The sequence below is a fragment of the Camelus bactrianus genome, chromosome 20, assembly GCF_048773025.1.
Source record: "Camelus bactrianus isolate YW-2024 breed Bactrian camel chromosome 20, ASM4877302v1, whole genome shotgun sequence".
NCBI lineage: Eukaryota > Metazoa > Chordata > Mammalia > Artiodactyla > Camelidae > Camelus > Camelus bactrianus.
The window spans coordinates 31,399,438-31,412,688 of NC_133558.1; the positions used below are offsets into that span (position 1 = coordinate 31,399,438).

The window sequence follows — 13,251 nt, forward strand, 5'->3', positions numbered from 1 at the left end:
CCCCCTCACCCAGCCATGCTCACTGGGAGACGCCCAGTGTGAAACTCAAAACCAGGGCAAGTCTGCAAGGTGGAAATGCTTTTTTTTTTTTTTTTTTTTTTTTACCTTCTTCAGTTCTTCCAGCTCAGCGAGCACACACGTCTCCCTGAGGATGTGCCACCCAGAGGGCTGGCACCTGGCAGTGATGCTTCCAGTGTGGCCGCTGCTACAAGGAAGAGTATACTCATCATTCTCGGACCCAAATCCAAAGACAAGGCTGTTACACTGGACTGGAAAAGAGTGGAAACAAAGGGGGAAACGTCTCTGAATGCCTTGGCACTCTGTGTTAACGATGCAGCAGCGCTTTAGAAGTCATAGTTTCAGAGGCAAAACCCAGCCAAAATTCAGGAGCAGGGGAGTAGGACCCTTTGAGGGTCAGCCTCTTCCCTAGAAGCATCTTTTCCTCCGTCCTGATGCTCTCCCCGCCCTGAGGGTGGCCCCCTCTCTCTGGGTGTCTGATCTGTGCCAACAATCTCACTTTTAATGGACTTTCAAATAGTAAGTATTCGGTGAAAATAAGTCAGGGGGTGACCACTCCCAGGAAATAACTTCCTGCTTTAAGGGGATGCCAGAAAACCAGAAAACCTTCAAGACACTGTGGGACAAGGCAGGCATGAGATGCTTAAAAGAGAGGCAGCTGTCATTTGGGGGTGACATGTCCTACTTTGTACCCCTTTGAAGGCTTCTCACATCAGGACAGCCCATTAGCTCCTCTTGCAGCTGGTCCTCAGTAAGATATTCCTGCCATGATTGGGACGGAAGGAGGAAGCCTTGAATGGAAGACCCACAGAGGCTATGACTTTTGTTTCTTTTCCCCACTGATGTGCCCTTTGGTGCCTAACACTTTGGACGCTTAGTAAATTGTTGTTGAGTAAATGCTGACGGTGGCACACATTTGGTAAGAGAGCTTTAGTATTGAATGTAAAAACTTTTTAAAAAAATCTGAAGAAAGGAAGTAGTGGGGGGGTGTCTATGTGCATCTGTGTGTGTTTGTGTGTCTGTGTGTTTGTTAAAGACCTGGAAAAACATGCATTTGTTTTTGGGTTGGTCCTTGGGTTATGAGTTAGGCGTATGGTCAGCCCCAGGGCTCTTCCAGCATGCATACCAGGAAACGACTGCTGTATCATTTCCATCGCAGCCTGCAGTAAAGTCAGCCTGGCGCGACGTTCACATTAGGAGTTAGAGACCCGATCAGTGCTTAGTAAGGGTCTGAAGTAGCTGAACTTGAGCTTCATCATGGTGGGGGTGGGGTGGGAAAGCGCTGTTTGTTTCCACTAAAAGTCAGTCTTGGAACAGTTCTGTTTGGGGAGCATCTCCAAAACGCAGTCTCCTAATGGGTCTCCCCTAACCTACCTCCCTACGGAGAACGGGAATCCCAGGGTTACCTTTTCCGAACACTCTGAAAGAGTCGTCTTGCAGTGGAAACAGCTTGTGAAGACCCGCCTTAGCTTCCTCAGCCACCTGTTCAATGCCTGACAGCAGCTCGGAGGTGCTGCTGGAACCAACAACTTCATACCACACAGCGATGCTTCCATCTCTACAATGACGGGGAAAGAAAAATGAGATTCGTTCATTCAGTCACTCGGGGCTTACTCCGTGTGTGCCTGGCACTGGGTCCGCAGGAGCAGGTCAGACAGATTTGGTCTTTGGGTCTTCGCCTTCATGGAGCTTATGTGCTAGTGGAGAAGGCAATGCATGTGAGGGGAAAAAAAAAAAAACCCACTAGATATAATTACAAATTTTGTTAAGTGTTATGAGAGGCAGGTTCAGTGACAAGAACCGCAAGGAGAGGTGAGGCCCACTTTAAATAGGACTGGTCAGGAAAGGCTTCTCTGTGCAGAAGGTCCCTGAAGCTGAGACCTGAAGGATGAGAAGAAACAGCCGGCGATGCAAAGAGCATCAAAATAGCACCGCCAGCACCTGAGAAGGGCCGGGGGCAAGAAAATGCCTGTGAGTCTGACAAATGTCAGACTAACGTGACTAAAACTCAATAAGCAAGAGCGAGATGGGTAGGAGATGATGTTCTAGCGGCACCCGGCAGCCAGAGCAACTGGGCCCTTTAGAGTTTGAATTTCAGTTTTTATTAAAAGGTTATATTCTTTATTTAAAAGTAGCGGTGGATTTCCAGTCAAGATGGCAGAGTGGTAGGACCATGAGCTGGCCTCCTCTCGTGACTACAATGAAACCACAACTGACTGCTTAACAACCATTAGAAAAAAAAAGCCTGGAACCTAGCAAAAAAGATCTTTTGCAAATGGAAACATAAAGAGGGAGCCACAATGGGAAGGTAGGAGGGGTGTGCTCGCCATATAATCAGGCCCCATACCCCCAGGTGGGCGACCCACAAGCTGAAGAATAATTAAGCCACAGAGGTCCTCCCACAGGAGTGAGAGTTCTGAGCCCCACGTCAGGCTCCCCAGCCCTGGGTTCCAGCACTGGGAGGAGGAGGAGACCCCAGGATACCTGGTTTTGAAGGCCAGCGGGGCTTAACTCCAGGAACCCTACAGTATTGAGGGAAACAGAAAATTCACTCTCTTGGGAAGCATATACAGTGTCCTGTGCACTGGGTCCAAGGGCAGAAGTGGTGATTTCATTAGAACCTGGGTAAGACTGCTACTTCAAAGACCAGTTTTGCCCTGTTTTCTGTCAGGGTGACTGGGAAACAGTACCAGGCACCCTGCAGGACTGGTGCGCAATTCCAGGGGCTCCCTTCTAAGGCCATTGTGTTACTTACCGAAATTGAGTGACACGAACTGATTCAAACCCTTGGATTCCTTTGTATGCTTCTTTAAGCTTTACAAAGAGAGCAAAGGGCGATATGTTAATCTTTGTCCCCACACAGGAAAGCCATTTGAGGAAAAAAAAATGGACGCAGACAATAAATAAACTAACGGAAGCACTGAGCGAAGGAGACATGGCGGGAGGTAGCTGCCTGTTACAGAAATACAATTAAAATCAACGTACACACACACGCATGTGCACGCATATGTAATTTATTTTTGAGGTTGCTTGTAAAGAATGTAGAACCAATTGCTTAGACTAGAGGATGAATGGGGTGCCAGATAATATAATAAATTCACCCCAAATCTATTTTTTCCTTCCCCCAAATAAGCCATTGATTTCAATAAGTACTTAAGCTGAATCTACCTGGGAAGCGTCTGTGTGTGTCTTCTGTTAGAACCACACCTGAACCATCATCCTAGGCAGAGGTACTTTTAGGTGACTTCATTACAAAGTCCAGAATTTCTCCTAGGAACTCATTTTAGCCTCTAACGAGGATTTTTGAAGAACAAATCTCAAATATTGACAATTGAGCTTAGATCATGAAAACTTTTTTTCTTAAGTCCTTAAAGTTGTATATATATATTTTTAAATATATTTTTATTGAAGTACAGTCAGTTTACAATGTTGTATCAATTTCTGGTGTACAGCACCAGTCCCATGGTAACATACACACATTCGTTCTCATGTTCTTCTTCATCATCGGTTACTACAAGATACTGAATACGGTTCCTTTCTTTTGACAAACAAAGAACAGAAAAATAATCAAGAACATTACCCTAACAAAGGAGCCAAACTGAACACAAAAGAAATGGAAAGACATCAACGGCTTAATGCTACTTGAAAGAAAATGTTCAAAGTACATCACTTGTGGGCAGGGTGATTAACTGCTATGTAAGTAACTCGCTGAAAATGAGTCATTAAGAATATGTGTTAAATAACTATGTTGCATTGGGAACTTATGTTTAGCCAATGAAATCTTATGTAATAGGTAGGAGGTGCTTACTTGAATTTCAGTTCCAGTGGTATATTTGGAGTAAATAGCAGAAGATGAATTCAAAAGGTCTTTTGTAAATGTTTCATTAATTTTGAAAGTACCCCAAACCTCTATAGAAAACAAAAAGAAATTTACAAAATTATATAAAAATTACTCACTTGTTTATATTATAGCATAAAATTACAGAAGTCTAATTCGGGCCATCTCATTGATGGCAGTATTTCAATTTCTTTCGGTGAATGTTCACCTAAAGTAATATAGGAAGCATACATAAAACCAGAATTTTCCGTTGTGGATTTGGAACATAATGGGAATGGCTGGTAATCAAGACGACCTTTAAGTAGGTAAACGAGTAGCCACTCCCATGTGGTTATAAAAGGCAGTCACTTAGCAATGAAATATATCCCAGTTTAGGCATTGAGCTTAACATTGTCCCTATTAAAGGGTTTTTTTAAAATCATTTTTAAAACATCACGACTTACTAACTCCAACATACCCCTTGCTTACCCATTACTGGTGCTTTTCTGCTCTGGGACCAGCTGTTCCCCATCTTTGGATGGATGAATCCTGTGTAGCTTTCATTCAGAACCTCGTTAACTGAGCCTCCTTTCCAAGGCCTTCTCTGGGCCCCAGAGGCAAGAGTCCTTCCCACCGCTAAATCCCTACAGTACTTTATCCATACCTCCCTTTCAGCCTCTTTACCTACACATCTCTTTCTGAACACGTCGCATGTGTATATGTCCCCACTCTACTTTGGGAAGCCCCTTGTGAGTAAAATGCCTGTCTGTCCATCTCTGTATCCCCCAAAGATGGAGCAGACATGGATCACCTTTCAAAGAGTAGACTTTTGTCAAAACGTGTTGAAGAGATTACATTGTCTCCTTTCTTGTGTTAACAGCCTAGCCTCCCCTGGTAGCCTGTTAATTTATCCATAGCAAGAGAAACGCTTCATTGGGCCCTCCCAGAATTTGTCCCCGATCTGGGTATAAAGATGGTGCTTAATAATTACACGTTACCTTAATCTGAATTGCTGTGGTCCTGGTAAGAGGACCCAGGGAGACCCAGGAAAACTGGGCTATTTCAGATCCTTTCACAAACTTTGCTCAGCTCTACCAAAATCTGGAGCTGCAGGATAACTGAACCAGTCTTTGGGGAATATTTCTTAAAGTGCTTCCAGCCCTTGGAGTCCACGTCATTGGCTGACCTCATCACCCACTGAGTGTCAACCTAAGTCAACAGTAGCTCCCTCAACTTCAACCGATTTCCTAAGCTAGACTCTTCCACTTTAGTTTCGTTTTGGCAATTCATTCAGCATGTGTATTTGTTGGCAAGTTAGAGCATTTCTTTCAATATAATCACTGTGTAACCTTCTCTGCTTTCATGCCTCTAAACTTTTATTTTCTGGAAGTTGATGTCGGCCAAACAGGTGAAAAGAAGGTAGGAAGGAAAATGTTATTTACTCAAGCAATTCCCCTACTCGGAATTTCAGTGAATCCCCTTAAATCTCAAAAGAATCATAGAATTATAGAGGTGAGCTAGACGCTCCTCCAGGTTGAACTGACGCCCAGACACCAATGTGCATTTCTGAATTTTCTGCACTTACGAAGCTCTCACTGAGTCCAGCCAAGCCCAGCAGGGTATGTTGTCACTGCCCTTCAATCTCCCTGCAAACACTAGCTCTTCCCAGGAAGGCAAAGAGGAAACACTGGGGCAATGATGTAGAGGTCCCTCTCTGTCCCTTGCCCCAGCCCAGAGCTCCCTTCTTGGCATCCTCACACGCTTACTTGTTCTCTCACAGAAGTAGACACTCTGCGTGAGGTTGTGGACACGACAGTCGCAGCTCGGGAGTGCTCCAGCCATGCGAAGGTAGCATTTCTGGGGATCGAGGCACGAGGGAGGAAACCAGGAGTAGCTGTCTTCACAGGCACACCTCAGGGCCCTGTTCTGGTCACTACAGTCTGCAGAAGAACAGAGCTTGGTCTCACGGGGCCTGATGAATAAATGGACCACCGCTGAGTTCTCTCGGCTCTGACATAGAATCGGAACCAAAGGCTAGAAGTGTTTCCCACCAAGAGCTCGAAGGATGAAACCAAGATGGCAATGTTTAAGGTTAAGTGAATGCCCACACTCAAGAGATACTGAGGTTGGAACTGGAAATCTTATAAAAATCAAATGGCTGGGACTAGCATCCGGAAGTAGATATGGCTTGAATGGAGAGGGAAGCAGAAGAGGGTCTGTGAACCTGTGAGTTACTGGAAGGGTTAGAGGGGATATCTGTCCACTGTCTTATCGGAGGCTCCCATCCACCTGGCGTCACTCCCCTGTAGTCCCCGTCAGCAATACGGCAAAGACACAGGGAACTTTTTTGGAGAGTCATGGTGAAAAATTCCATCAGTCAGTCCTGTGGGCTTATCCCCTTCTATGTGACCTAAAACTCCCACTAAAAACCTTTCCTTTTTAATAGATTAAAAGCAAAAACAAAAACAAAAACAAAAAATGGGGCAAAGTCACCAGGCACTATTGTGAAATTATGCCGGGACAGTGTGCAGTAAATGGTTCTCAGGCTTCATCATGCATCAGCCTTTCCTGGTTGGGGTCGGGAGGGTCTCACCTCAAGGTTCATGGTTCAGTATGATTCTTTTATGTTTCCTGATGCTGCTGCAACTGCCAGACTGGGGACCACACTCTGAGAACTACTGCTTTAGACAGATCATTTAACGTCTCCTAACCCCACTGCTGTGGTCATTGGTGCTGTTGGCCAAATATTTCTTTTGAGCATTTATTCTTATAAGCCACTTGTGGGGCTGGTTGTTTCCGCAGCATAATCTAACCTCTCCCACCGCATACACCACCTTCCCCGTTTCCACTCCCGGTCACCGGGGACACTGACACGTGGTGGCCTTCACTCTGGTGATCCTCATCGGCCCAGGTAACCATGGGAATGGAGGCCTCAAAGCCGTCAGAAATTTCTTCAGTTTTATTTTCTCCTCGGCATCTCGATAGGCCACCTGAAGCAGCAGCTCGTACTCCTGGACTGGGCCTGGAGAGAGAAAGACAGTCGGAGGCCTCCTGTCTCAAGCTCGGGGGCGGATATTGTAGAGGGAGTGACCTCGGAGCAGTCACCCGTCTCAGCCCGGGGTCACGGACGCTGCCCGGCATTCCCTTTGGCTCATCCAGACGTGGACTAACAGTGAGACCCCGGAGCAAAGCGCGCAGACGTCCAGCGGTGCCGGAGCTGGGTCTCCCTTACTTCTGCCAAGCCGGCTGCTCCACCCTCTGGGACCTACCCCAGCATCACCCTCCTGACTCTACACACTTCTCAGGTCACATCCAGAGTCAAGTTTCAGGGGTCAAGACCGAAGGGAGACGAGGTGAGGAAGTCCCAGTCAGCCTTCCCTGCTCCTCCCCCAGCTCTGCTCCCCTGGATGGATCTCTGATACCGACCTCCCGGTTTCCTCTCTCCTCTCTGAAGAGCCCTTCCTTCTCCTGCATAAATATTCCATGAATTGGCTGAGTTTGTGTACGTATATGAAATGCAAAAAAGCAAAACCAGACCAAACCTGACTTGGGCCTCCCTGCGCCCTGTCTTCACCCTGAAGTTTCTGAGCAGCATCTTTTGTTTCCCTAAGGAGAGACCGCTAGGTGGCTTTGGCTGGGAGAGATGGCTCCTCTCCTGAATGCACTTGGGCACGCTCACAGGGAACTCAGTATGAACTTCCGTGGGGTTTCAAGATCCTCCAGCGGTCATCTGTGGACCCCAAGCTAAGAATGTGAAGGAGCTCAGAGAAAAAGAGGCAAAAAAGATTGACGCCCTTTTCTCCAGGGTCTCATTTCATTGCTGTGGGCAGTGACACCTCTCAGAGTCCCTCAGATTTCTCAGGACACAACTGTGCTTTCTGCAGGGACAGAGGAGACGAGGAGCATCTCTGACACTGTCCCGTGTCTTAGGGGTCCTGTGGGGCCAGGCAGAAGGGAGATTTACAGAGAAGGAAAATCAGCTGGATCAATCCCTAGGCTTCTCCGAAGGAAATCAAGGGACTGCAGTACATCCCAGGGCATTCACAGGAGACCCCGGCTCTCGGAGCTGCCACCAACACACACCTCGGAGCCTCAGCCCATCTCTTACCCCCCACCTCCCCATCTCCTCCAGGCCAGAATCTTTGTTCCAGGCCTTGGGAGTCACCCCAAGTGGTGGGAGATGAGGGCATGTCCACTGCCACGGCCCAAGCAGATAAGAGGTGGGGGGTGGGGGAAAAGGTGACTCTGGTCACACGGTCAGGGGTTAATGACTCTGGTCTGGAGTCAGACTGACAGGGGCGTGAACACGCCTCCTGCCCCCAGCTCTGTTAATTTCACTGTCTGTAAAATAAAGATGACCATTATACCGAACCCAGAGAGGGTGTGTGTGAGGCTTTGATTGATTTAACACACTTAAAATAGTGCCAGGCATGCAGTGATGGCTCAATATATACGTGTACTTTTACCATGTCGTGGCCTTCCTAGTTGACATTTTGATGTCATGCTCCCAAAGAACTGTAGCCTTACCTCCCCACAGTAAGTTCCATGGCCCCTCCGGCTTACTGCTGGATGGTAGATTCACTGCCCTGTGAAAAGGCTTCTGTGGACTGACCCAGGAATCTTATAACCATCTGTGTGTATCATTGTTTCCATGAGGAAATACCTTCCATGCTTGAAACATCAGACCCACAAACTAAATTTCGGAACACAATTCTTTCCTAGTCTGAGGCCTGTGCTATTCATTACATAGTTGGGATCAAGATGAGGAAGGAAAGTAGGACTAAGGGGCGGCTGCTGGCCGGGCGTGGTGCAGGATACCAGGCCTTCAGTATATTGTTCAATCCTCAAAAGCATTCTCCCAGTAGGAACTGTGATGGTTATCATTTTGCATATCTGAGGTGTTTAGTAATGGGCTAACGACTACGCCACCTGTCAGAAGCACTCCTGGGGTTTGAACCCTGCTCTCCTGGCACTGGGGTTCACTGTGCCAGGCCCTCTAAAGTAATCTCACCTGGAGGGTTTTTCTTATTCACAGTGAGTTCTCCTTTTGTTCTGATGCCATCATCTCTCTGTTAAAAAATATATATATATAATTACAGCCAGGCTGTGTAATGTTGCATTTCATGAGGCCTTAATGAATTTCCCAGATAAACTGAAATCATGGATCTAAACTCCAAGCCAGGGATGGTGGAGACAGGACTGTGAGGGGAGAGAAAACATCACTGAGGCACCTTTTGAGCACAAAGCTGTACGGGTAGGGGAAGTGAGGATCCCTGAGAAAGAACTTTCCAGGCAGTGGGAATAGCACATGCAAAGGCCCTGGGGTAAGAACATGCCTGGCAGGAGAAGGCAGAGCGAGGAGGCCAGAGTAGCTAAGCGGAGTAGGGGAAAGGCCGGAAGTGAGGTCAGAGAGTATCTCTGGGGATGCAGGTCGTGTAGATCTTTCTGGGCAGTGGCAAGAGCTTCGTTTTCACCTGCGTGAGGTGGGAGCCCATGAGACAGTTCTGAGCAGAGGAAAGATGTGCTCCGCTCCACTTTTTAGAAGTCTCAGTCTTGCAGCCATATTGGGAGGAAGCACAGAAGCAAGGAGAGCATTTCAGGAGTTACTGAAATAACATAGGTGAGAGATGCTGAAGGTGTGGATCAGGATGGCAGCCATGGAGGTGATGAGAAGTGTTTGGATTCTGGATATATTTTAAAGATACAGTCAGGGGGAAAAAAGACCCAACGGTTTAGATACGGATTATGAGAAGAGTCAAGCATGAAAATAAGTTTTTTGCCTAAGCAGCTGGAGAGACAGTGATACCACCTGCTGAGACAGGAAAGGAGGAGCAGTTTAGGTGAGAAAAAAAAATTAAGAGATTCACTTTGGACATATTAAGTTGAGGGGCCTATGGGCACCTGGCCAGAGACACCAAGTAGGCAGTGTGCATGTGAGTGTGGAGTTCGGGGCACAGGTCTGAGATGGAGTCGTTGGCATAGAGGGAACAATAAAACCGTGATCCCAGATGAAAGCATGAAGAAAGCGAGTATAAACAGGGAAGGGGCCAAGGATTGCTAACACTGATCTATGTGCTTTTTCTTCACCAAAGAAGGCATGGGCAGGCTGAGTTAGAAAAAATCTCCATGATGGCTTAGCCCAAGATCCTGGTTTTGCAGTTTGATCATTGAAGCTCCAAGAGACAAAATGACTCGTCCAAGGCCACACAGTTGGTAACGCTGAGACAAGAACCCAGGACTACTCTGAGTCCTGATTCCAAGTCTATTAAATCACATCACTTCAGCTGCTTAGGGAGTGATGGATGCTCAACCAGCCAGAAGGACAGAGGAGAGGAAAACGGGACATACGCCAACTCACCCCCAGGAAGCCGACCCGGCCCTCGGTGACCGTGAGGAAAGAGAAAAGCCAGAACGCCGGAACCCTCATCTTCCTGGTCTTGGATGAGGTCCTGGATGGGACATGAACAGCTGGGTTCGCAGTCTGTGACCAGACGAGTGTGCACTGTGCAAGGCTGAGGCACAAAAACAAAGAATTCAAGCCAAAATTTAAAAATGCACAGAGGTCTAACTGGGCTCATCGGAAGCCCTGAGTGTTTGATGATTTTTCCACCGGAGACGCCATCACTTCCACTCCTGCTGCAGAAGTAGTGACTTTCTCACTTTACAAACTTACTAGGAAAATTTCTCCAGAGCTCTCTTCTAGGGGCTCAAACTTGACTCAACACAGACTACTTTAAAATCATGACTTGTTTAACTTTGCAACTGGGTGCATTTGACAGCCAGCCTTTTCTATTTCGCTGAGGTTTTCTTTTCATCTCAGTAAAGGCAAGCATTCAAATAACCAAGGACCCTGGAACCATTATTGTAAGGATAGAATCAGCATAAAAATCACAATGAACCAATCCGGCAAATGTCCTTCTTCAGAGCTGATGTAATAAGTGGCAAATTGTCCTCAAGTTCACAGTTAGCTCCGAATAATTTAGACAAAATTCAGCCCATAGTCATGATCGTAAAATTCCCTTCCCCTTCACAGCTCCAGAGGAAACGAAGGAAGGCTGTGATTCCCAAACTCAATAACCCACCATTAGAGCAAGTGGCCGAGGCCAGGAGCACAGAGCACAGGGTTGGGGCTCCACTCATCTTGCTTCCTGGGTGTGCTTTAAACTTCACACACACCCCGCCATCCCGACTGCTCGGCCCCACGCTCTGCACTGCGATCTACAGGAAAAGAGAAAAGGCACTAGAGACGGGTGGTGGCTCCCACAGACATGGCCTGCCTGGCAGCCAAGACTCTTTCTAGGGAAGCATGAAGGATAACCAGTGGGGCAAGTTCACGTCTTGTACCCACCTCCTCCGGTCGGTCGTGGATGGTCCTCTCACGCTTCCACCTTCCTGCCCGCAAACCCCACCGCCCCTAACCGACCGCTTTAACTTTCTCTGGGCAGCAGCCTGGCCTCCAGATCGGCCTCCAGATCAGCTTCCCGATCCTGTTTCCCCAAACCTGGCTGCCCTGACGTTTGTGCCCTCTAGCCTGGGCCTTCTGCTTTCCGAAAGGGCTGGATATTCATCTCCGGAGTGGTGTTTTTCAAATGTTTTTGACCCCATAGAAAGAAACATATTTTATCACACGAGTATGTGTATATACACACACAGATACTGCATAAAACATGCATTGTGTATGTACACTCTCGAACATAATGAAAATTTTATATATACTTAAAATAACCAAATAGTTTTGTGAAACAAAACTTAATTCTTTCTCTTTGCTCTTGGATATTTTCTGTTTTCTTTTCTTTCTTTCTTTCTTTCTTTCTTTTTTTTTTTTTTTTTTTTTGATAAATTGCCACGACCTGCCTAACTGATTTCCCAGGACCTTCCTGGACTGCGGCCACATCGCAGAGGGAGCCCGTGCTCCTTCTAGACCCTTCCCCACTTTCCTCCACTTCCGGGGACAGGGTTTAACGTGAATTCCCGGGTCCTGTGCGGGCCGTGTCCTTGCACTGCTGGCGCTCCCATAGGGCCGCTGTCCTGGCGCACGGGGACGTGCTCTCTCTCCTGTGCCAAGGCTGCTTCCAAACGGAGGGCCTGGCCCCCACGTGGCGCTTTCTCTCCGTTTCTCTTTCAGTCTCTCTCTCTGAAAAATCTCCTTCTCCCACAGGGCATCCAGGCGTGAGGCTGCAAACCCAACGCCAGAAGTCCTGGGGGACAGCTCTGCGTGTTGGGAGGAGACCCTCTCTCATCCTCTCGGCCTCTTTATTCTCCCTCCTTCCCACACTGGCGGGTGGGCTCTGGGCTGACTCCTTGGACTTGCTAGAAATGGTAAAACTGACACTTATGGTCAGGGTTTCAGACCAGGGATTCCCAGTCATCGGTCCACAGGCCAATCACGAGTAAGATGGACTGCAAGAAGGAGGACGGACTCGGGAAGGAGAAGAGAAGACAGTGGGGAGCTCACGCGAAAATCCAGGTGCCCCCGCCCCACTCTAAACCTACCAAATCTCAGGGCAGGCCCCGCCATGAGCATCATGAAAGCTTCCCACACGAGGCGCTCCCCTGGACAGCTTTGACAGCTGTTATTCTACGGGAGAGGAAAAAAGAATTCTGATACTGTGATCTGAAGCCTCCTTTCAAGTGGGCTTGGGACCAAAGCTCAAACCAAAATTTCTCCTTTTAGAGCTGAATCACTTTGCTGTACACCAGAAACTAACACATTGTAAATCAAATGTACTTCAATTTTTTTTTTAAAAAAAAGTGTTTTCTTCTTTACTTCCTCGGTGCACTCAGCTACCTCTGGGGTCAGGTTGGAAGACTGACTTTCAGATAAATAATAATGTTTTAGTGTAAGCATGTGCCACACGATATTTGGGACACTATTCGTCGTCCAGAATTACTGCTGTTTTTCGGAAATTCATATTTAACTGGGCAACCTGTATTTGACAGCTAGTCAAAGGCGGGAAAATGGTATCTCGAAGTGCAGGTTCTGTGGTTAGACTGCCCAGGCTTCGGATCTCAGATTTGACATTAATCATCTGGATGCCCTTTGACATTTTCTTAGGCTCTCTATGCCTCAGTCTACTCATCTATAAGATGGGGAAAGCAGTATCTAATTCAGAGATTCTTCAGAGCATTTAATGAGTAGTTACATATGGAGAACTCAGAACATCGCCTGGCAGGTGGCAAGCCTCAATTATCAATAGCTACTAATATTAGCATTTCAACCTCACCACCAGTCTTTATAGTTACTTGTTGGATTGGGTCAGAATTTGACTTCGATTCTCAGTCAAGTTAACTTATCAAGTGCTCCTGGGTTGACGGCCAACACTGCATAAGTGGAGGGGTCCCAGCTTCGAGGTGGTAAAGATATATTTTTACGGTAACCGGTTATCAGACTCAAAGGAGGGTTTCAGCATGAGGAT

General features: G+C 47.2%; 1 protein-coding gene across 2 annotated transcripts in view; it reads right to left on the minus strand.

Annotated features, from left to right (window-relative positions):
- ADGRF1 (adhesion G protein-coupled receptor F1) overlaps window positions 1-13,251 on the minus strand; it is a 34,003-nt gene that overhangs the window by 13,605 nt on the left and 7,147 nt on the right. The window contains exons 2-9 of one of the 2 annotated variants that reach the window (XM_045509339.2): window positions 10,194-10,347; window positions 8,847-8,904; window positions 6,708-6,857; window positions 5,602-5,775; window positions 3,827-3,927; window positions 2,774-2,832; window positions 1,425-1,576; window positions 106-269 (exon numbers count right to left, since the gene is read on the minus strand). In XM_045509339.2, the coding sequence (XP_045365295.2) occupies window positions 106-269; window positions 1,425-1,576; window positions 2,774-2,832; window positions 3,827-3,927; window positions 5,602-5,775; window positions 6,708-6,857; window positions 8,847-8,904; window positions 10,194-10,262 (927 nt within the window). In that variant the 5' untranslated portion in view covers window positions 10,263-10,347. Of the gene's footprint in view, window positions 1-105; window positions 270-1,424; window positions 1,577-2,773; window positions 2,833-3,826; window positions 3,928-5,601; window positions 5,776-6,707; window positions 6,858-8,846; window positions 8,905-10,193; window positions 10,348-13,251 lie in introns of those variants that run through there. The other variant, XM_074348866.1, reaches the window with a different exon arrangement.